The following is a 13,792-nucleotide window of genomic DNA, read 5'->3' as shown; positions in this document are numbered from 1 at the left end:
TCTCGTCTTTTCTCAGTCCATGAAATCAAAGAATACAAAAAGTTCCTCTCGATTTTTATTACATTTTTCTCCTTTTCTTTATAAAATTAGAACAAAAAGCAGAACATTAGTACATTTGCTACATCGTTTACTTCAATTTTACACCATTCCTTGTTTGTTGCATCAGTCAACCCTGAAGTTGGGTTTTGATGCACCTTTCATGAAGTAAACTGAGAAATGAAAATAAGCTGAAAAGTTGATTACCTCAGCAGCCACAACAACATATTCAATTATCAAAGCCATCTGCGTCCTCTGTCCTGCCAAGAGGTGAGAATCAGATGTGGGTTGAATACTGACTCAGTCGATAAGGCCCTTTCACATGACTCAATGTTATGCTACAGCATGGTGTCAAGCTAAAATGTTTCACGCACATGTGACTTGGCTTTTAAGTTTAACTGTTGAAGCATATCCAATGATTACATGACATTACATGAATGATGCCAGCAAGATGGAAGAGGCTGAGCCAAATGCATATCATGGCATTCAGAGGAACACATTCAAGTTTTTTCCTTCTTTCAAAGCATGACTTTTTTTTTTCTACACTAAACATTTTGGTTGCTTTCACTATTTTCATTTTGTACATTTCCTCTTTCTTGCTACCGAAGGGCATCTACAACGCTTCTTATGACGGTTAGAGCGGTCAAACCCTGATACGAGTCATGTGAAAGGGCCATCAGCTACATTAAAAGTAAAAGGATCCTCTCTGTATTGCTGTGCATAACCAATAAACCTACAGAGAGCAAGAACATTTGAAGTAATTAAAAACAAAAGCAGTCCAACAGCCAGTGTCATTGTCCGTGGTTTGCAGTGCACCTTCAAGTTTCCTTTGTTTAGATTCAGTGCAGTATCAAATCTGCTGTAAAGGCAAAGTTCATCTAGATGTTTCTCACAAGTTCAATGCTAGTGAGTCCAACCTTTCCACTCTCAAGCCATCTAGAGAAATGGTGCCTTTTGTCGATGTGATAACGAGACATCAGAGGTACATGCTAGTTGACCTTGTCCTGAAATATGTAGAGGTTGTTGGTGGCAGCCACAGCAATGATGTTCTCGTAGGGGTGCCATGCAGTGTGTAGGATCTTCTTACTGAAGTCCAGACTGTCCACACTGATTTCATCTTTCCGACGCTTGCCGCCAACGCAAACTTTGCGTGGCTTGAGGATGGCTCTGGGTTTGCTGTTCTCCCGCGAGGCCTCGAGAGTCACATCACGCTTAGTGTTTCGATCGAACATACGGAAGAAATTGTTGTAGGAGCCTGTCATTAGGACACTAATGGGAAAGGGAAAAGACAATTATTAGTTCTTATTACCTGATATACAGTCTAAAATCAATTTGCAAAACCTGATTGCTTTTGACCAGGGATTTGTTCAATCCTGCTCCTGGAGGGCCACCTTCCAGTAGAGTTTTCCTCCAACCCTATATAAACACATCTGAACCACTGATCAAGGTCTTCAGGGTTGCTCGAAAGTTCCAGGATACAGCTAAACACTGGAATGTGGACATCCAGGAGGAGGACTGGACACACCCGCTTTTGACACACCTGTCAGTTCCATTCCAGACACATTCAAACTTGTCGAAGATGCAGTCGTTTTCGTACAGAGAGCATAGCTTACTCCTAAGGTAGTCATGGACCTGTCAAAGAAAGAACCGAAAGCACAGACGATCAGTACCTTGCGCAGTATTTGACCGAAAATGACAAGACTTGTTTATGGGGTCATCATAAACCCATAATGACTGTAGTCATTGGTCATGGTCTAATCTGCAGAGCAAGTACCTGGTAAGTTTCCAAAGGCTTGCTCTCCATGTTGACGTCCCACACCCTCACTGTGAGATAGTCACGAGTCATCAAGTAGCGTCCACTGTGGCTGAATTTCACATCTGAGATGGAGGAGATGATCTCTGAGAAGAAGGAGCGATTACTGGGGTCTTCTGGTTCCTCAAATACTGACAGGGAGAAACAATAAGATACAGATGAGTAAATATATTTTAGGAGCAGAGTTGAGGCCTTGATCTTGTGGTCTTAGTCATGAGACCTCTCATGGTCTTTGCCTAAATCTCATTATTTGGTGTTTTTGGTATGGATCTTGGTGTAGGTTTAGGGCAGGGGTGCCAAACTCAGTTCCTGGTGGGCCACAGTCCTACAGAGTTTAGTTCCAACCCTGCTCCAACACACATACCAGTAGTTTTCAGAGTAGTTTGGATCAGGTGTGTTTAATTAAGGTTGAAGCTGTGGCCCCTTTTGACACCCCTGGTTTAGAGGCGAAGATAAGACTACAGTCATTTCCAGCATCTTATGCCCGGTACTCATTGTACGATTTTGGGCTGTCCCAGACGAAAGATGACCAATCGTGGTGATTTCAATGGCCGTGGCTCCTAAATGGTGATCCTACGTCGTACAGTGAGAGAGGTTCAAAGACGATCGTTGTCACGGTCTTACGCCCAAAGACAGCCAGCGATCATTTTCTGATTCTGACAGTGTCAGAAATTTTGCATGATCATCTCACAGTGTGTGCAGGGGGTGTTCAATCCTGCTCCTTGAAGGCCTCCTATTTCCCTAATCAAACACACCTGTATAAACTCATCAGCTTATTAATTAGAGACTCTGAAATGGGTGTCAGATAAATGAGATATCCAGAAGGTCTGGTCGTGACCCCAACTCTGAGAAATTTCATAACCCTATTTGGTTTAAACCAAGATCTTGAGAAAAAGATCTAATGGCTGCAGTAAGTTGGCAGACTAAATGAACAGCACATCTCAGTAAAAAGATTAAAAAAAGAATCAAAGACTAAAGAAACTCACATTTAGAGTGGTTGTCACAAAGTGCGGAGGTTCTCATGTCGCACAATCTTATGGAGCCCTTGCTGCTACTGTAGACAAACGTGTTGCATTGGTTAGGGTGAAACTCTGCCGCTGTGATCACCTCCGTCAACTCTTCCATGTTGGCTGGCTTTATGTCCACAATATCTGAGTAGAGAGTGAAGGATCCACAATCCTATTCCCCATAAATCATCAAATCCCTTTTAATAAATGTCCTGCTTGATTCACGTGTCTGGCTCTACGTGTATTGGATTGCATCAGATCTAAATTTCCCAAATTACTGGAAGAATAATCTTTCAAAACTGATAAAATCTCTCATGCTAAATTTCTCCAAGGAGAATCTGGTATCTGTGCTTTCACTGGCTTATATCAACTGGCTTATATCAAAAACGTCAAATAAAAGAGCTCCAGGAGCCATAAATATAGTATTACATCCATCTGTTGGTGTTGGGTAGGGAAAGGTTATCCATCACGACATGCAGCGAGGATCATACATTTACAGTGTGACCGTTGGCAAATAACAGGCTTTATCATCTCCACAACTCCCTTGAGCGACTCCACAGAATCACCAATACAGACTGTCCACAGACTCCTCATCTCAGCTCTGAGGGGTCCTTGAGAACAGTAATCAATAATGATCGATAGGGATGCGTGCTTGGGTAAGCTGGACACTATTTACCTTTAGGAGGGGAAGCAGGGGTCAGGATTAGTGGCAGACACTTGATAAAGGGTAATGGGCGTAATGTGTATCACAGAGGTGTTATCTGTCAGAATTAAGTGACAGCAGAGACAAGTCTGCAGGTGGCTTATTGGGTTTGTTTGATTGCTGGTTTAGCTGAATCCTTTTGTTCTTAATTTAGTAACAAAAGCCTGTCAGTATTTATTGTGTCTGGATACAAAGTGACTTCTGGGAAGATAAAGCAATAAGTCACAAAAGGTGGGGCATTACCGTGATTTTAGAAGGCTTAACTTTTATAATATTGCAGTTTGAATCAATTCTTCTATCAAGAAACAGGCCTATGGTTCAATATAGCCAATGCCATGTTTGCTTGGAACATTACTAAAAGTATTACATTTTTACAAGTTGATTCTTTGAATAGGTTCAAAGCCTGGCTGAGCAAGGAGGTCTTTCTGTCTGGAATCTGTATATTCTTCCTGTGCTGGTGTGGTTTCCTCCGGGTTAGCTTGGAGACAATAAATTGCTTGGAGGTGTGAGTGAATGTGTGTGTCTGTTTGTAATGGACTGGCCAACCGTCCAGGGTGTTTCCTTGTTTTCGCCCCGAGGATAGGCTCCAGCAAACCCACATAGAACAAGTGGTTTACAGAATGGAAAGATAGACTGTTCTAATTTGATGTTAAAACTTGAACTATTTACTTTATAGTCAAATAATTCTGAAAAAGGTAAAAGTTACTATTCATGAATTGAATGATCTCAATTCTTTTCAATCATAGACACACACACAAAAAAAAAAAATGCAGACATGCTACCATCTGAAATTGTAAAAGGATACTAAAGCTTCGGTTTGTGATCTCCAAGTTCCACAGGTTGATCCTCAGGTCATCTGTGGACATGTATGTTTCGTAGTCGCTGTTGACCGAGATGGAGTTGATGTGATAGGTGTGAGCATTAGAGAAAATGCGACGAGGTGTTGCCTCCACCATCAAGTCCATGGGTCTCAACACAGGCACCTGAGAGGAGGGGGAAGACACATGGTTAGGAAAACAGACAGACAAAGAAAGGAAATAATGTCAATATTTGCAGCAAATACTAAGATATGCGTGCAGGATGGTCCCTGGTTCGAGTCCCAATGAATTCCGGTTTCGGCAACGATCCAAAGACATGCAGGATAAGTGAATTGGAGAATAGACCTTGGTGTATTAGCCCTGTGATAGGCAAAAAGCAGGGAAACACCCTGGATGGATGGGCAGTCTATGGGATAGGCTTCAGCATCCTTGAGAGACCCTACATGGGGGTTTGGAAAATGGATGGATATCCTTCCCATTAGTGAATGCCTAATTTAGTCAGACTGATTAATCTGAACAAAATTAGCATGCTCAATTTCTACTTATACATTATAGGAAATCTTGAGTAAATACTGTCTAAAATAAGTGGTCATTTAATTTCAGCAATTCTGTGTATTTCTCAAAGTAATATGGTTTGAGAGGCCTTGCTATATTGTGATATATAATATTAATTATATAATACTGTCAATGGTATTAGTTGGTCTCTATGCATTCTCCAAGTGCAGTAAAAACAGATGTTTTGCATCAAATCTGTTACTACTATATATTTTAGGGATGCACTGATATGAAAATTTTAGCCGATACCGATGACCGATAATTCTTTATATATGAAAAGCCGATACCCGATAAATTGGCAGATAAATCTAAATCCAAATTTGTATATAATTTTAACCTGATTTCAAAAACAAAAGCATCACCATTAAAATTCATGCCATTCAAATTTTCTTATTGGGCCGATAACAATAACATTAAAAAATGAACATATATAGACCGATACCTATATGGTGTCGATAAATCGTACATCCCTACTATATTTTGTATTCTAGCTCTACTGAAACACTGTGTTGACCAATCATCTGTTTTATAAATTGGAATTACATGGGTCATCATTTACCCTTTTCTCCAAATATCAGTATCTACTATACATTAACCACTGAAAAACACTTTACTATACAACATATATTATTGTTTTGTTTAGTTTTTTTGCTCAGGAAAAAACACAGATACACACCTGCAGCTGAAATAACAGAGGTGGTCTTTTGTTCTCAAATTACTTGCCCACACCTGGATCCGGCCAACTCCTAAAGCTACACGGTCAAGATCTGAAGACATGTGGAGTCAAGCTTCCACAATGCAATGTGGTAATAGGAAACACAGGTCTACCGTCTCTTTAATAATGACTAATCATTGGGCCGATGCTCCTACATGTGCTTCACGGGAGGGGTATTGCGTCGCAGTCAGTGTCTGACTCCCCATGAGGTTTTTAATGCACGCAGCCCTCCACTAATGACAGAAGCGGCATGGCAGACATGTCCTACTCACTACAGAGATGAGGAACGCTCATCTCCGAGCAGTGGGACGTGGAGGAGGGGCACACGCTACCATGCCAGGTCATTATCACCTAACACATGCGAACTCCATCTTTTCATTTCTGTTAGAGAGTGGGGGTGGGGTGAGGGATGTCCTATTGTTGATGTATACATTAGAAATACATTTTCTATAGCCTTTACCACTTTAATTATTAATTTCACATATAATATGTGAAAGCAAGTCTGTTATTTCATACAAAAAAACATTCCGATCAAAAATATTGTGTTCTAATCTGACAAATTTAATTTACGTCACATTTCAATATATATATATATATATATATATATATATATATATATATATAAAGCATATTTTAGGAGAATTCAGATTTGTTGTATTGTGGCAGAAATTGTGACTAATTTGGTCTTTCAGATTTCCGGTATGTCCTCTACCACCCTACATGTACTTTTAATAATAAAATTAGCCCATGGAGCACAGCGTCATGGATTCAGTTGACAGGACCAGTCGAGACTGATTGAAGCTATTATCTCTCAATCAAGTGTTAATTAAGTTTGACTGCTGGGATATTCAGTCACTAATGATAAGAGGGGGTTGAATATGTGGGTACACTTTATTAACACATTATACATAATTCATATCTAAAATCATTATGGATTTAATGTTAAAATGGAAATCATAATTCAGCATGGAATCAGAGAGTATGTGGAGTAGTAAAATGTGTTTTTCTTTCAGCACAGTCCAATGCTGGCCTTACTATTTCTTAAAAAAGTCAAAACCGAATGGCACAGTTATGTCAAACTGATTGATTTTTAATGATTGTTAATGAATTCAGGCACACAGCAGCAGAATACGGTTGTCATTCCTGTATATTAGTCCTTAATACGGTTACGTTCACACACAGTTCAGTTATTTACAAGAGTGACAGTCGCATTCTTTAACCGAACTCAAATCTCACAACTGCATTCTCTGAAAACCCTCGCTGTGTAAATGTAACTGGACTGGGCAAATATTTAAAACATATATTAAAACCAGATATATTAAAACATGTATTACCAGGTAATGAAGATTTAACTTTCGATTGAGTTTTAGTTTTATGGATGACCCCATCCTTAATATTACTTTGGTCACTGTGAATAAGTCCTTTAATCATTAACTCAACTGATTCGTTTAAAGAAGCTGATTCATGGTTACTGATAAGAGGAAACGGGCTTAACTCCCATTCCACGTTCAACCAGACAGTATTCGAGATGCTACTGTAAGTTGCTGTGTGTTGCTGTGTGTAAGTTGCCTACTATATAGGAAAGTATGTATATTCAGATGCAGCCAGTCCCTATTTTATTCCTAAATGAATTGGTGTTTTTGAATGAATTGGTTAAGTGAATAATTCAAAGATAGTCACTTGTTTCATTCCTCAATGAATCAGCATCTTTGAACGAAACAGTTGAGTTAACAATTAAATGACTCATTCATAAAGACAGTCAAATGTCACCACCTACTGGTGAAACAATGTAACCTGCAGAAAGAGTCACTGAATATTCCCCACCACTAATGCACAGACTGACTGTCTAAAAAAAGTAAACAAAAATAACTGATACAAAAAGGAAATAATCGTGGACCAAAATCGAGGAGCAGATATACCTCTATGGGGTTCAGTATAATAACAAAAATCCAAATGTTTTTGTTTTGCAAAACATAAAAACATCTGTATGAGATCAACAAATTGTTCCCCCGGAAACCATTGCGTCCCTGGAAAGTATATTTTTTCCACTAGGCTGCTTTTCTTAGACTAACAAAACCAAACATCCTTTTAGCCAACATGTTTCTTTGTCTTTGAGTCAAACACAAAGCGTACACGTCTTCCTAAAGATGTCTCAGATTCACTGTTTTATTGACAGTGACAACCCCCTCCCCCCAGCAGAAACAATTTTGCTGGGTGAATCCCCTCATGTTTGGAGTGCAGACAGAGAGGAAGGCAGTAAACACTCGGTAGCCCCTCATCGCTCTGGATAACAGTCGGGGCAGATGTACCCTGTGGAGTCCCTGAGAGGGATCCACCCTCACCTCCCCCTTTATCTCTCTGCTCAGTCTGTTCAAAGTGATAAATGCCCTGATTTTGTGCGCACACACACATTTGGGAGAAGATTTCAGCTCTCCTTGCTCTGGTCTCCAGTGGGCTGCAGTGTTAGTTAAGGAAAAGCTGATGGAACTGCTGCCCTGAACACATTACTGCCGTCTCAAGAACACTCTCCTAAATATATCCCCTATCCAGAGCCACCAGTCTACTGTATCCTCAAAGGAAAGAGAGCTGTAAATTCAGGCTAAATGAATTATGGATGCAGGTCGAAATACCTGGAACTGTCCCAGATTTGGTAACCAGTAATATTAACATATACAATCTTAATCAACTTAAATTTTTACTTGAAGTTGACATGGACTCAAAACTGAAATTAATGCATAAAAACAAACTGAAATTTTTTTTAGTGTGAATGAAGTCAAATACAGGTTGTCCTGCCCTGAAACCTACGCTTTTGTTAAACCAGAAGTTGATGTGTCAGCCCAACTGTCACAGTGTTTACACAGTTTGGGAAAACAACCAGTGAATGGCTTTGATTTCGTGTTGCTTTAAGTGTCTTATCCTCCAAGACTGATCCTGGACATCTGTTCTTTTGGCAATAATTATATGAGAACCCACAGGGCATCAACAGTTACTTTAAGCTTTGGATAGTTTATTACGTTTCAGTAAAGTCTAAGAATTGCATCTTATGCTCCCATAATGCGATTTTAAATCGACCTCCTAAGTCACCCATTACGTGAGGGTCAATCCAAGCCCAGTGGAGAAAATAAAGCATTATTCTGCGATGACGGGATTAGAGTACGACTGGGGTTGAATATTGACATCTTTCTGAGTGGATGACTGCTGGATAAATCAATATCATAATTACTGAGAAATTCTCAAATATGGAAAAATCCTTTAGTACAGCCAAGTATTTGGATGAAGGCAAAATTATATTATACTACATCTACTTGGGTCAAAAAAGGTATTTTAAATAACTGCATTTAACAAATTGCAATTAACTAATATTTCACAATTGTTATGAGTAACGATGGCGTCAAAATTGTGTTGTCCTAATGAGAGCACCTGAGTCCGACAAGGCAATGTATAATTAAAACAGTTCAATTACACTAACATTTCTCAAATGCCCCACGTCAGGGATAAACTTCCGAGTGTCGAATCAGCTGCCTAAAAACAACAGGGGTAACACATACTTTCCGAGATCTTCTCAAAGGAAAAGTGGAGGTCTTTGTTTTTTCTTGCAGTCTTCTCCCAAACCTCATTGAATTATAGAAATGTTTTTATTTTAACTAATCAATTACTCAATGTCTCTTATGCAGCTGCCAAAACAAAATCCAAAGGAGAAAAAAAGCCCTACATACTCTGAAAGAGGAAGAAATGACAAAAAAGACCCTGCCTGGCATCAATCTAATGATTCCCAGGAGAAAATACCACAGTATCAACAACATTAACACTTGACATTTATCAGCTGCCCCCAGCTGTAGCAGCGGGTCACCCCTGGACACGTTCCACTTATACAGAGTAAATCCATGTATGTAGGAAGGTATATTCCTGTGGGTCCATACTGGCACAGACCTTCCTCCACTCTCACACCTCAAACAACAGCTCCATCTAAAATTCGATGAGACCAAGTCTCTAAAATACTCCCCAAACCCCCTACCTTGTCAGCTGTATTTGGCGAGATATGAAATTCCAACCCATAATCCTCCTCTGTTGCGCTAGGAGTGCCCACCTCCACTGGGGAAGCTATGGCTGCCAAATTACAACAGAGCTTGACCTTATTTTTTTCCCTTCACATACTAGAGCCAAAAGATTAAGACTCCCTTTCTCCTCATGCTTGGGGAGACCGCATGGCTAGGGGAAGACAAGAAAAAGAAAAAAATTGCATCTCTCAGTACCCTTAGCAGGGCTATAACCCCCACAGGTATTGAGAGGGACAAGTGGCCCTTCAAGAGCAGGATTGGACGTGTGGGAAGTGTTGTATTTGTATGTCTGTTGCCACTGGGCTTCGCAAAAAGACCGGCGAGTGAACTGTCTTGATTTTAAGGGATTTTGCTTACCCTCAGAGCTGTGATGGTGGTCGGGTCCCGTATCCTGCCATCTTCATCCTTCAGATTGTAGCCCTCTGGTCGCTTGTCTCGCTCACTGATTTTCCATAGCTTCACTGTTTTATCTGGGAAGAGAGATGATATGAGCAACAATGTGTACGGTGGAAGCAGTGTTTGTGATGTTAGTAGCAGAGAAAAACTGCACTGGCCGCTTTACAGTGGACCAAAAAAAGGTGAACTTAGCTGGCATGACAAAATAGACAGGATATCCCAATTCACCTGACTGGACCCTGCTGTTGTCTGTATACCTAACTGCACTGATGTGTCCATCAAAACAGGACTATAGCTTCACCAGAGCCTGGAAAACTGATGAATGTCAGCTACTTTTAATTGCCTGCAGTTACTTGGCAAAAAAAAGTCTTTAACAGCCTAACTGCTCAAAAAGGCACTGTAAACAACAACTGTTAAATTTATAAATCAATTTGTCATTTCAGTTCTCAGATTTCTGCCTACTAGTAATTGTGTAGGCAAAAAAACAGTTGTGCGGCTTAATGTTCTTGTGGAAACTGTGATATGTTTTTTTTAAAGGATTTTTTGATGAACAGCATTTGTTTGAAATGAAAAAAAATGTTTTGTAACATTATACATGTCTTTACTGTCATTTTAGATCAATGTAATGCAGCCTTGAATTTTCTTTCAAAACCTAAAATCTTAAAAAATAATAATAATGTTAAAAAAATCTGACCCCAAACCTTTGGCCAGTAGTGTATACAGTATATACACTCACCTAAAGGATTATTAGGAACACCATACTAATACTGTGTTTGACCCCCTTTCGCCTTCAGAACTGCCTTAATTCTACGTGGCATTGATTCAACAAGGTGCTGAAAGCATTCTTTAGAAATGTTGGCCCATATTGATAGGATAGCATCTTGCAGTTGATGGAGATTTGTGGGATGCACATCCAGGGCACGAAGCTCCCGCTCCACCACATCCCAAAGATGCTCTATTGGGTTGAGATCTGGTGACTGTGGGGGCCATTTTAGTACAGTGAACTCATTGTCATGTTCAAGAAACCAATTTGAAATGATTCGAGCTTTGTAACATGGTGCATTATCCTGCTGGAAGTAGCCATCAGAGGATGGGTACATGGTGGTCATAAAGGGATGGACATGGTCAGAAACAATGCTCAGGTAGGCCGTGGCATTTAAACGATGCCCAATTGGCACTAAGGGGCCTAAAGTGTGCCAAGAAAACATCCCCCACACCATTACACCACCACCACCAGCCTGCACAGTGGTAACAAGGCATGATGGATCCATGTTCTCATTCTGTTTATGCCAAATTCTGACTCTACCATCTGAATGTCTCAACAGAAATCAAGACTCATCAGACCAGGCAACATTTTTCCAGTCTTCAACTGTCCAATTTTGGTGAGCTCGTGCAAATTGTAGCCTCTTTTTCCTATTTGTAGTGGAGATGAGTGGTACCCGGTGGGGTCTTCTGCTGTTGTAGCCCATCCGCCTCAAGGTTGTGCGTGTTGTGGCTTCACAAATGCTTTGCTGCATACCTCGGTTGTAACGAGTGGTTATTTCAGTCAAAGTTGCTCTTCTATCAGCTTGAATCAGTCGGCCCATTCTCCTCTGACCTCTAGCATCAACAAGGCATTTTCGCCCACAGGACTGCCGCATACTGGATGTTTTTCCCTTTTCACACCATTCTTTGTAAACCCTAGAAATGGTTGTGCGTGAAAATCCCAGTAACTGAGCAGATTGTGAAATACTCAGACCGGCCCGTCTGGCACCAACAACCATGCCACGCTCAAAATTGCTTAATCACCTTTCTTTCCCATTCTGACATTCAGTTTGGAGTTCAGGAGATTGTCTTGACCAGGACCACACCCCTAAATGCATTGAAGCAACTGCCATGTGATTGGTTGATTAGATAATTGCATTAATGAGAAACTGAACAGGTGTTCCTAATAATCCTTTAGGTGAGTGTATACAGTATAGAAAAAGATGGATTTTTTTTTTAAAGAAAATATTTTGACACATGATTCTATATGGTATTTTCCCCTAATTTCACAAACTTTGTACCACAATGAAAAATAACATATAGCTTAAAGAAGCACGTTTTTTGTTCATTAAAGAACACCCTTTTAATTCCAACAATTCAATATATTGTTTTATTTTTCTAAATAGTGAGAAAGTTAAGGAAAGTTATATGCAACACCACAAATATCTAGTAAAGAAAACAGCACATTAACATCCCGTGATGAGGGCCAACATCCAAACACACATATGCTAGTGACCAACAAGTCTTTTCAACAGGAAAGTGAGATCATATGAAGAGAACGCATCGTGTTTGCTCACCATTGGTGGACAGGAGGAAATAGGCGGCATTCTGTTGAGGCAGCCAGCGGATCTTGTTGATCTTCTCCTCAATCTCTAGGCTTTTCAAGTAGTCAAATTCGGGCTCGTGGCTCTGAAAGGTGCTGTAAACATTGTACTCCCCCCGACGGTGAGGGTGGTTCTTACTCTGCAATGATAGAAGTTGTTTATGGATTTAAAAAAATAGCATAGTCTGCCAATGCTACTAATCAAAAAGACATTCTGTGTATTTGGTGCATTGCTTTGTTTCACTGCCTATTTAATGTATATCATGAGTGAAAAATGCATCCCACACATAATCAGAGGATCGCATTTACAAATCATACAGCAGTCTACATTTAAAAAGCTTGAACCTAATTATACATTTAGGACATAATTAGTGGCATCAAACAAATGATAATTGGAAATTTCAGCTCAAACATTGGCTTATATTAAGTCTCTCTGTGTCGCTCTTTTACAGTCGTGTGTGGAATGCGTGTTGATTTTTTTCTTTGTTGCTGAAGGCCGTGAAATACAAGAGGGGCAGGTCAGGATCTCAAGGCACAAAGGTGGTCTGTGTCAGAGGAATATCTGAATGCCGATCAGAGCGAGGAGCCCTTCAGGGTCAGTTCTCACCTTGGGAAGCGTCTAAATCAATAAGCAGAACTCACACAGGCCGAGAGAAGAAGAGGGTATTAATGGAAACAGATTTGCCCTCGGTGGGAGGGAGGGGGTTAAAGGGGGTCTGAAACAGAGTGGGGCATGAATCATGGGGTGAGGATTAACAGACACCATGAAATCTCTTTAAAGATGATGCGGGAGTGAGACGAGGAGGAGCAGACGGCAAGGTTTTCACACTTTTGTGATGCTAGACAAAACATTGAGGGGTTTTTAGATCTTTGAAGGTTTGTAACCGACACACACAAAAACTAATTCAGTCAATATTCAGTTATATCAGGGCTACCATATTGTCATATTCGTAGTCCTTCTATTTTGTGGTTTGGGTATAGTGATATTGGGGTGTGGTATACTGTACGCATTCAGATTTTAGATCTGTTTTATAAACAGCAGTTTTAATATTCATAATCATGATTGGTGAGTAGTAATACTCTGTAGATTTCGGTGAATACAATGTCTACCCCGAATTACCTCCTGTTCTCTCTGGAAGACCACCACTCGTCCACCTTTGTCCCCAGTGGCCAGGAGTTCTCCTGTCGGGTTGAACTCAACCGTGGATATGATGTCAGCTGGAAGGGAGGAAGAAGAAAATATATTATTTTAAAAGATGATATTTTAGAGCTCCTAGAATTTCCATTTAATAATCTACATTGAGACAATAAAATATATTAATTTATTTAATTTATTTATATCAT

At 40.1% G+C, this 13,792-nt stretch overlaps 1 protein-coding gene across 4 annotated transcripts in view; it reads right to left on the bottom strand.

Annotated features, from left to right (window-relative positions):
• Nucleotides 1-37: 37 nt before the first annotated feature.
• The window catches only part of LOC307174461 (serine/threonine-protein phosphatase 2A 55 kDa regulatory subunit B beta isoform), a 74,386-nt gene continuing 60,631 nt past the window's right edge, over nucleotides 38-13,792 (bottom strand). For 3 of the 4 annotated variants that reach the window (XM_079898283.1, XM_079898284.1, XM_079898285.1), the window contains exons 2-9: nucleotides 13,569-13,666; nucleotides 12,423-12,588; nucleotides 10,063-10,175; nucleotides 4,365-4,542; nucleotides 2,836-3,000; nucleotides 1,811-1,980; nucleotides 1,577-1,668; nucleotides 38-1,305 (exon numbers count right to left, since the gene is read on the bottom strand). In XM_079898283.1, the coding sequence (XP_079754409.1) occupies nucleotides 1,026-1,305; nucleotides 1,577-1,668; nucleotides 1,811-1,980; nucleotides 2,836-3,000; nucleotides 4,365-4,542; nucleotides 10,063-10,175; nucleotides 12,423-12,588; nucleotides 13,569-13,666 (1,262 nt within the window). In that variant the 3' untranslated portion in view covers nucleotides 38-1,025. The remainder of the gene's footprint in view (nucleotides 1,306-1,576; nucleotides 1,669-1,810; nucleotides 1,981-2,835; nucleotides 3,001-4,364; nucleotides 4,543-10,062; nucleotides 10,176-12,422; nucleotides 12,589-13,568; nucleotides 13,667-13,792) is intronic. The other variant, XR_013823996.1, reaches the window with a different exon arrangement.

Source organism: Squalius cephalus (genome assembly GCF_949319135.1).
Source record: "Squalius cephalus genome assembly, chromosome: 17".
In the NCBI taxonomy this organism is placed as follows: domain Eukaryota; kingdom Metazoa; phylum Chordata; class Actinopteri; order Cypriniformes; family Leuciscidae; genus Squalius; species Squalius cephalus.
This window is presented reverse-complemented; position numbering and strand designations above follow the sequence as displayed.